We start from the raw sequence: 10,940 nt of genomic DNA on the forward strand, positions 1-10,940 counted from the left end.
CCAGTGCACACTGACTAGACAGGGACTGACAACAACCGGAACATGACACAAAATGTAAAACATTTTTAAAGAACTTAGTTCTACTTGTTCACCACTTTTTCCAGGCACTGAGAACAGCTCCTCAGCAAGATTAAAAGTACTTCATAAACACTAATTTAGTTGTCTTATCCTGTGCAATAACACAGATAGGCTCTAAATACTTAACTCTTCTATGCTACAGGAAACTATTATTTGGTCTTTGGAGACAAGAACTATATTAAGAATTATTTTAATTGCTTTATTTGACAATGTGTAATGACTAATCTTTGTAAAATTTAAATTCACACTGAACCTAGAAAGAATTTGTAAAGGTAAATCACAGTAGGACTAAATTATATTATAAAACAGAGAAAATAAACCAGTGCCTTGTTATATTTCATTAATAATGGTATCAATTTTAATTATTAGATTTCTACACTAATATTTTTAATGAGCAATGGAAGTTAGAATCCTTCAAGAACACAAAAAAGTCAACCAACTTTCAACCTTGTTACACACTCAGTCGCTTACTCTACAGCCAAATACAGCACGATTCACAAGACTATCATAATCTCTGATAAAATCCCTCCAATTTGATTTAAAAGGATATCTGACCAACTGCAGGCTGCCAAACAAGTACTAACCCTTTCCTGAAACTATGTGGTTCTAGCTAAAGATATTCAACAGAAATACTTGAAACTACCTCTTTTTAAATATTAATAACACTATATACTCCAGGAAGTTTTGGAAAAGGATCCAAATTCTGTGAACATTCCTAACTTTTGAGATGTTAACTTGAAACAAAAGTAACTGAAGTACTTGAGCTCCAAAGGACTAATGAGAAGAAATTTAAATCAGTTGTTCTGGAGGGATGACAAAAGATTCAGTGGAAAAAAAGGTTTCATTTATCTTCCTAGTCACTCATATATGCTTATTAGGACAGGAAGCTAAGAGGAGGTAATGTAACACTTTTTTAAAGTATTCTCTTACTGCAGCACACAAAAACTGCAACATGGAGGCAAATGCAGCACAATCCACTGTATACTATTATAGTGCAACCTAAAGTATATTGTAACATTAGGTAAACCTTAGGGTCTTCATCAATGAAAAGGCACATTAGATACTAGTTTAATCATTTGTTTTATCTTGTACTATCGTGTCATATTTCTGTATTCACTATCAGTAGATCAAGTGTAACCTCTTTCAAGAGAATGAATCAGAAATGCCGTTTTGCAAAATGTAAGGATATATTCACATAGGAGATAATGCAACCAATATTCACAACAAATAGGTAACACATATCAACAATTATGGCAGAATGTTATAATTTAATGTTGCTGTCATCATCATGGTCTCTTAAGCATTTCCACAAAACTAGTTGGCATATACCTCGTACTCAGGGAGCAACAGCTTACGTATTTACAATTTTGGTTCTGTTTTCTATTAAATTAAGGATTTTTACTAAGTAAAGACATGTATTACTATCTCTCCCTGTAAGAATTGAGTGCAAAATGCTCTATGATGGTATATAGAGAGTGTTTAGATATTTTTTTCCTGGGAGTTTGCAAACAGTACCATATCATTCTGCTTCTCATCCAGCACTAACTGTATTATAGAAGACTAGGCAAGCACTAGTGCCTCTCCATCAGTTCTCAGAAAACAAAAGGTGCACAAGACAGTGGCAATGATGGTGCTGCTGACCTGAGAGCCACCTCAAATTTTCATCTCAGTTAGGAAACTGAAGCATAAAATAAAAGCAGATCATCATAAAGGAAGTCTATCGGTTTTAACCTACAAGATAACTCAGGTGCAGCCTTGAATTTTAAAATTATTTATTTAATACAAATACATTTTAAAAATGACCATTACTGCATTTCCCATCTTAATATAAGCCTTTATTATATTAGGAGGTCAGATGTGGTAGAAATTTTGATACACTATGCAAAAAGGTTTTACATTTAAATTTGAATGTTATATAGTTGACAGATAATTATACAAATTGCAAGGTATTACAGCACCAAATGAGTCTACTGTATTTAGGTATCCAGTTACTAATATGTAAACAATAAGTTATTCTCTTAATTGGGGAAGCTATTCATTTGACAGTTATTTATGAGGCACTGTCTACCTATTTTAAATGTAACAATCATCTTTCCCGTGGCAGTTCCTAAAATTTGTCATTGGTTTTTGGTTGTTTAGGTAAAAGTACCTGAGAATTATTGCAGGTTTCTAGACTACTTTGTTTTGAGCAATATTATTACCTAAGAGAGGTGTGTTCTGCCTTCGTTTAAGAACTGAACCTCCACTTCCACAAACCCTAATTATAAGTCTCATGAAATTTTTCACAGGCTTTGTGGATAAAGTCTCACAAGCAAGGTGTTCTGAGAGCCCTCTCCACAAGAACAACGTCCATTAAACCACTACTGCACACAAAGCACCTTCTTGCACCTGGGAAAACATGACCCAGGAGCACAGCACAGACTGAGATGCACCTGGCTGGAGAGTTGCTCTGTGGAAAGGGTCATTGGGGTTCTGATGAACAACAAGCCCAATACCAGTGACCAGTGGGCTGAAGCAGCAAAGAAAGCCAACAGGATGCCGGGCTGCATCAACAAAGGTATCACCAGCAAAGAGAAAACCCCATCTGTTGCAAGCCGGTACTGGGGGGCTACCATCCCACTCTGCTCAGATTTGTCAGATCACGTGTGGAACACTGTGTTCAGTTCTGCCACACAAAAAAGATGTGGACAGGCTGGAGAGGGTCCAGAGAAGGGCCATGAAGATGATCAAAGGCCTGGGAAGCCTGTCATATGAGGGAAGGCTGAGAGAGCTGGGTTTGTTCAGACTGAAGAAAAGGTGGCTCAGGGGAGACCTTATTGCCACGTTCCAGTACTTAAAGGGTGGCACCAAGAAGATGGAGACTCCCTGTTTACAAGGAGTCAGATGGATATGGGGTAACGGGTGCAAGTTACTGCTGGGCAGATCCCCATTGGGTGCCAGAAGAAAGCTTTTCACTATGAGAACAGCCAGATATTGGAATAATCCCCCCAGGGAAGTGGTGGATTCCCCAACACTGGACACTTTAAAGACTCATCTTGACAAGGTGCAGGGCTGTCTCACTTAAACCGTGTTCCTACCTTGAAAGGTTGGAGCAGATAATCCTTGAAGTCCCTTCCAACCTGGCATTCTGTGATTCTCTGATTCTGAGAGGTTTCTCCAGCAATGGGAGTATGTATTATAACCATTCCATGCTGAGTACACAAAACACTATATATGCTTTGTAGATATTGTAATCTAGTACTGAAATCATCCAGGCCACAAATATACATCTTGCACATCTAGTGAAACTACAAAAGGGAGAAGACACAATTTTCTGAATCAAGCTCCCACCTCTCAGTTTCCATGGTATAACTGCTCCACTGCCTTTTTTTAGCCTTTTAACCTCATCTCTTCAGAGCAAGCAAAGAAAATTGCAGCAACGCAAAAATAGCACTATACAGCATTGATAAGGGAACTTCTGCTAAGCACTGCTTCTACACATTATGAAATGACAAATTCAATACTCTCAAGCCAGAGGAAGCTTGCTGAAGTCTTCCCAAAAAACTGTCTACATAACTGATTTTCAGAATTTAATGTCATAACTCTAAATATTAAGATTTGAACACAAAAATCAATTTTCCCATTAAACTGCAAAATACTTTACAATTAGAAAAGGCATTGTTGGATAGATGGCAGACACTGATAAATTGATGTATTTGTTTAATACGCATTTTCAGTTTTTAATTATCATTACCTTATTATTTGTTAAGCCAAGCCATTCAGCATTTAAAATACTGAATTTTGTTTGTATGTTTGGGATGGGGGTTTTTGGGTTTTTGTTTGGGTTTTTTCTGCTACTGTCACAGTATCAAGATTATTCACACCTCTGGAAATGTATAAGCTATTCAGGTCATTTGTAATCACACAGAATGTTGACACTAATTTTAGAATTACAATCCTTTGGTCATTTTACCATATCATCCAAAAAGCATGACATGTTGTGTCCAAAAAGCATATATAAAATACGGTGATGTAAACCACTCCCTTCCTTTTAAAATACATTGCAAATATTTTGTTCATCTTTTGTGTCTTTTATAACTGCAGAGATTCTCTCCTTTCTACCCCTCTGCCTAAGACTGAGAGAGTCATCTTTGAACTGACATCCAAACAGATAGTGGTACAGTCTACAGCTTTTAATTTTTCCTATAACTATTAATAACTTTAATATTAAAACCAGCTATTTGTTGCTTAACTTCAAACAAAGCTTCCTTTCTAAAGCATATATGTAATCATAGTCGATCTAATTTCAGAACAACTACAGAAACCTTAATGTAGTTATCATAGTGCTTTTCTTTCTATGTACTTGTAGCACAATTTATTATACCTTGCAAGAAATGGAGTGTTTTTCTAGGCACCTTTCAGGAGAAAACCAGCAGTTGAATTAGCAGATAAAGTGCTTTAACATTAAAATAATTTATGAAAAGGTGAATGCTATTAAAAGTTTGTAACTAATGGCTGATTTATAGCTTCTCTCTGAAGAGCACTCCCTCTACTGACTTCTGCAATTTCTGTAATTTCCGTGTGCAGAAATAAACAAAAATAACACAGTTTTAACAGAAGACTGATCAATAAAGCATGAAACCACAAACAACAGACAACTACATTCAGGAACAAGTATGAGCTTATGAACAGCAGATAAAAATTCTGCATGTCAGCAGAAAATCAAGTCTCTCTATCAAACATTCCAATTTGAAGTACTGATTCCAGCAGATTTGCTGACCTACTATAGTCTTGCACTTCGATGCAAAAGGACAAAAAGTGGCTACTTCATATTTGCAATCACATATCTGGAATCAGAGCTCAAATTTATTCTTAAATAGATTCTAGAGATTAAGCTGATTCAAACTCTGAGTTTGGATGCTAAGTGCTATTTTTTAGCAAAAAAAAATTGAGAATGTTCCCAAAACTGACCTTCTGAATCACTCATATTACGACAATATTTTTTTCCATAACCAAGTTAGAAAATAATTAACTGAACATTTAAAAGAAAGGGTTAAAAAGTCCAGAATTACCTTCAGTTGATTATTGAAAATATCAATTTCCTGAAGTTTAGATCTGGTTTCTTTTTCTACTTCATCTAGCTGGTCTCTAAGCTGTTGACGTGCTAGTTCCTTGGCTTCTACAGCTCTTTTGATAGTAAGAAGAGAATCTCCTGTTTTTAAACACAGTGTCAGATAAGTATTTTCTTACACAGAGAATTTTAGGTCATAGAAAGCAATATTTTTCAACATGCATCTTGCTACAAAAAAAAAGAAATTATGGAATATATTGTGCAATGCAGTACCTTGACATACACGAAGTTAGGTAAGTACAAAAATATACTTACTGTGCAAACTGTTCTGCTGAACTTGCTTGAGCTGGTCATTAAGCAACTGTTTTTCTGGAATCAACCTTCCAAGCATCTGCTGAGATTCCTGAATAGAGGACAACAAGGAGAGAGAAAACAAGAGAAACAGACAGAAAGGTGAGTGAAGGATGACAGTAGCCATAAGACTTCCCATACTGACTTCTATTGAAATGACTCTACTTTTTCTCTTGATCAGCTATGTATTATTGCTATTATCCATCCACTACCTGTATGGTACTACCACTCAGACATAATTATTTTTCAGTACAAAAAAGTGAGTATACACAATTTAAGCATGTTACTTGAGAATTTATTCTCATTGAATACATAACTTGGCTTGGAACTACATTAGATACACGGCAAAATGACTAGGATAGACTTCAGGAAATGTTAAAACAAGCACTAACTGTTTAATTACTGTTTTAATACATGAATATTAACTTTGTTTACAAATAGAAGACAAATTTTTACATTTTATTTGAAGAAGATAAAGTCTTTCACTTTAAAGGATTATATTATGGCCAAAATCTAGGCAACATAACCTCTGTTAAATGAAAATACTTGAGTTCTAAATCTCTCAATGTAGCATTCTTGAAAGAGTATTATGATCTCTTTAAATTTCAATACACAGTCATAAGATTGTACACCAATATATTACAGGAGACCCTGCAGATGAGAAGGAGGATGAATGCTACTTCACATCCCTTTTAGAAGCCTTGACCTCTAATTTCAAGTTGTCAAAATACACTATAGAAGCATGATGTGAAACAGTTTATTTTATAAAAGACACCTGTGTGTCAACATCTCATCTTCCAGACTAAGTAATTTATTTCAGCAGTTGTCTTGAGTTGCAGGCTTTTGAGCAACCAGCCATCTGACAATTTCAATTTGTCAGGAAGGATTGCAAATGACATAATACAATCCTAAGAATAAACATCACCTAATCTCTTAATACCAGAGTGAGTCCCATGAAAAGTTTTTCTTTTCTGTTAAAAGAACACAAGGTTGACTGTATTGACATGACTTTGTAGTTGTCCCACTTTACTCATGGTAGTCTTTGATTTGGCCTCTGCAGTATACAGTAGTTATGATTATGCAATGACTGCAAACTAGTGCAATCTCTCTACATTCCAAAAAACATATTTAGATTGCACAGCAGTCAAGGACTTCATAAAGTCACACGGTATCAAAATTAAGATAAACCATGTATTTGATGATTAGGAGTTACATGTGCTCCTTGCTGTTCACCTACACTGTCTATAGCATCAGAAGATCTTTCTCAGCCCTTCCAGGATATCCTGAAAGCCAGATACTACTATCATAAGGTTATTATTCCCTACCTAGAACCAAATGAGAAACAACAATATATAACACAGCATTTTCCAAATCATCTGCCTGAAGGGGCCTGGTTCCATCCCAACAACCACCATTACCATGTCCTTCAACTACATTCAAAACAACATCCTTTGTGTTCACATTTTCCCTTCCACCACATCCACCAACCTAAATACTTGTGTGCCTCATGGCATAGTTTGAGATGGAAAATTTAAACAGTATTATTAAAATAGTATAGCACATAGGCATTGTGTGCTAAATTAAATGAAGTTTTCAAGTAGCATAATCCAAGAAAGGTGGCATCTAATAGACTGCATGTATTGATGGATAAACTGCAAGTGAACAAGGAAAGGAAATCACCTTTCATGACACAAGGACATAAAAATTTTATCATTCCAATTCAAAAACCACTTAGATAAACCAAGTATCAGAATGGATGTCAAAATGAAACAGGATTTACAGGAAAAATTATAATTCTTCAAGCACAAAAGGTAACATAAGACAATTCAGAGCGGAATGTAATCCTAACCTTAGTTGCTTATTTTTAAAGGCCAGAGTACCTCTAAGCTCCAGTCTACTCAGTCTTAATACACAGCATATTTTGGCAAATATTTAAGGACAGAGAATGCCAAGGGATCATGAGGATCAAGTTCTCTTTGCTGAAATCACAGACAACCATAGAGGACGGCTCTATTCCGAGAGCATCCACAGCATGCTTTTTCACATCCTCTAGTTGTACTGAAGAAACACATGAAAGATATTCATGACATCACCAACACTAAAGTTTCATGAAAACAAGAAATTTCCAATAATTTAATAATGTTCCATATAGCAGCACAAGGCAAAAAAAGCCATCAAAAACCAGTTCCTGCCAACCTAATGAGGGAAAGTTCTCTTCTCACCTTGCACCGTCAGCAAGAAGGCATATGAGAAAATGAGTTATCACTATACATCTGAAGTCTCTGCCACATACCCTGCATCCAGTGCTTCAGAGAAAAGGCAAATTACTTGAGAGTCAAAGTGTTCATCAAGGAGACAAACCCTGCAGGTAACTAGCAGAAACCCTACAGATAATATGAACTTGAATCAAACACACACAGTTACGGTGTTTTGAAGGAGGGATCCTTCTGAACATCCCCGGAAATACCACTCTGCCAGATACTATTTATTCATATTACTAGCACAAAGCTTCATCATCACCCAAGATTGTTATACAATTTCTTCCACAAGTTTAATCAAATTCCATCTTGAAACTAATTAGTAGGTTGGAGAATAATTACTCCTTTGAATTAACTCATCTTTCTATAGTGAGTGTCAGACATATTAAACTATTTCCAAGTGAAGCTGTATCATTCTACAAAGATAACTAACAACATTGAGTTTTTATTCTATTTCAGAGTTTAAAGGATCAAAATCTACTTTTAAAGTCACTTACTGCTTTAGTAAGTAAAATTTTTTTTCTTCAACAAATTAGGTAGCTACATTTACAGGAAATTTGAGAAATTCTTTTTTTCAGAAAAAAGCTATCCACTCTTAGGTTCTCCCCAGATAAAATGAGGCCTTTTCTACTAACTGGTGACACTTCTTTCTGGGATCACAATTATGATAAACCCCCTAAGCGACACAAACTGAAATATTAGTGGTCAAGATCAATGATCACCTGAAGTGACAATACCACAAAGCCACAGCTGTTGCTGTCAACATTTAAAAAAGCCCACACCTTGCTACCAAAAATCCAACAAAACAACTGCCAACAAAGGCAAGCATGATTTTCATTACAGAAGTACAGTCACTCTGAATTAAGCCATTTAGAAAGTGAATAGGCATTAGATAAACTACTGGATACACAGTATCTAGTATCAATTACAATGCCCAGAGACAGTTAACATAATAACAAATATTAATTCCATAACAAGGAAAACATAGACAACTGTGCAAAAAACATTGTCCTTCACCAGCTGTTTCAATAACATTTCATGATGTCAAAATAACTAAATGTTAGGGAGGTGTTTTCAATAACATTTCAGAGTGATGTCAAAATAACTAAATGTTAGGGAGGTGAAGAATCCCCCTACCCTCAACTCTTCCTTTCACGGTGATATAGTTAAAACTGATGCATAAAAACTGTAGGTAAGGAAAAAAGCACATCTATGATCAGCCAAAGATAGGATTAAAACTTTTTAAAATTGCTATGAGTCTACAGAGAACACTGCTCCTTGTTTGTCTAGTACTTTTTAATAAGCCACTTAACCACACATGCTTGTAGATAGTTCATCTTCCCCATTACTTGTTTCCCAATAGAATTGGTTTCACATCTTTTTCTTCCCTCTGCACCTTCCATTTATTATACCCAGCTGTGGAATTTCTCGATAATAATTAGATTTTTCTTACTTTTTTTACTCTATCTGTTATAATGGGATCGTATCCCAACTGTAGCACATTGAACTTCACTATAACATAAATGACTTACAGCCATTTACTGCTACATATAAATTTTTCCTTCTTGATTTGTTATATTATGACAAAAGCAAAAAGGTACTTTAGCTTTCTGACTACAGAGGCTAACTGAAAAAAAAATACAAAGTTAAATTACATGAACGTAGGATATGAATTCCATTCAATTTGTTGAAATAACATTTATCTATCAACGGCTAAGTAGCTGCCTAGCTGCTTCTGAAGTGAGTTACAGTATTTTAGAACATTTCTATGGAAAGCTCTTGGAATAGAAGGGTTAGAGGGAAATTCAGGTGGTTGTTGCTTGTACATGGAAACTGGCTGTGCACATAAGATTGGTAGTCTTTAACTTATTCAGGTAAATTGGGACTTCTTCACACTTTTTATCAAGCACAGTCAGTTTTTTGTCTCTTCGAGCAAGTACTGCTAAGTATAACTTAGCCCTTGATTCAATGCTATTTGACTTCATTACCAGTTGTCAATACAGGAGCATTTCACTAAAGAGAACAGAGTGGTTTTGAGTCAAACCATGGCAGTAGTTTCTGTCACAAACATCCCTTAGTAGCATTTCTTGTTTGCTATTGTTTGCATCATGTGGATATAAACGCTGCAAGAATAACCCCTAAATTAGACTATTTATAGCAAGCTGCTGCCAGAAGAAAAACGTCTTGTGAAAAATGTAATGGTGAACACAAAACTTCAACAGAAATGCAAATGTTTTAATAAAGAAAAAAAATTTAAAATACTCATAAATAAAACAAAAACCCTGAAAGTTCCAGGTCTGGTTTTGTTCACATTTATGTACTATATTAATTAAGCTTAGAAAGTTTAAATGGACAGTCGGATTAGGTTCTAAGATAGGTTTTACAACTAAGCTCACATAAGATAAGTGTGGAATTCTCTTTGTAGTGGTAGAAAAACACTAAGAACCCCTATTACTAGCCAGTAATTAATTTCAAGCAATATAATATTTAATAAAGAGAAAAATCCCTAAGTCAACTACTACAATTCACCTAGAAACCTTTACAAATTGCAGAGAACACTATTTCACTAAAAGCAAACATCTTCTCAATGCCATCTTTAATATCACAGAACCGCAGAACATTAGGGGTTGGAAGGGACCTCTGAAGACCAGAGTCCAACCCCCCTGCTGGAGCAAGACCAAAAATCCACATACAACTAGGGCAGATCACTCAGAAAGGCATCCAGACAGGTCTTGAAAGCCTCCAGAGAAGAAGACTCCATAACCTCTCTGGGGAGCCTGTTCCAGTGCTCTGTAATCCTCACAGTAAGGAAGTTCTTCTTCATGTTGAGGTGGAACTTTCTGTGTTCAAGTTTGAGTGCATTGCCCCTTGTCCTATCACAGGGTACAACTGAAAAGAGGTTGTCCCTGCCTTCTTGATGACCTCATGTATTTATAGACATTAATTAGATTCCCCTTCAGTCTTCTCCTCTCTAGACTGAAAAGCCCCAGATCTCTTAGCCTTTCCTCATAAGACAGATGTTCCAGTCCCTTAATCATCCTCGTAGCCTCCATTGGACTCTCTCAAGTAGATCCCTGTCCCTCTTGTACTGGGGAGCCCAGAACTGGACAAAATGCTCCAAGTGAGGTCTCACCAGGGCCAAGTAGAGGGGGCGGAGAACCTCCCTCTATCTGCTGGACACACTCCTCCAGATGCACCCCAGG

At 36.1% G+C, this 10,940-nt stretch overlaps 1 protein-coding gene across 1 annotated transcript in view; it reads right to left on the reverse strand.

Annotated features, from left to right (window-relative positions):
• Window positions 1-10,940, reverse strand: part of ITSN1 (intersectin 1 (SH3 domain protein)) — a 112,632-nt gene that overhangs the window by 71,329 nt on the left and 30,363 nt on the right. The window contains exons 14-15 of the mRNA XM_010004664.1: window positions 5,444-5,531; window positions 5,130-5,269 (exon numbers count right to left, since the gene is read on the reverse strand). Of these exons, the coding sequence (XP_010002966.1) occupies window positions 5,130-5,269; window positions 5,444-5,531 (228 nt within the window). The remainder of the gene's footprint in view (window positions 1-5,129; window positions 5,270-5,443; window positions 5,532-10,940) is intronic.

The sequence above is a fragment of the Chaetura pelagica genome, unplaced genomic scaffold (assembly GCF_000747805.2).
Source record: "Chaetura pelagica isolate M959 unplaced genomic scaffold, ChaPel_1.0 scaffold299, whole genome shotgun sequence".
Classification (NCBI taxonomy): domain Eukaryota; kingdom Metazoa; phylum Chordata; class Aves; order Apodiformes; family Apodidae; genus Chaetura; species Chaetura pelagica.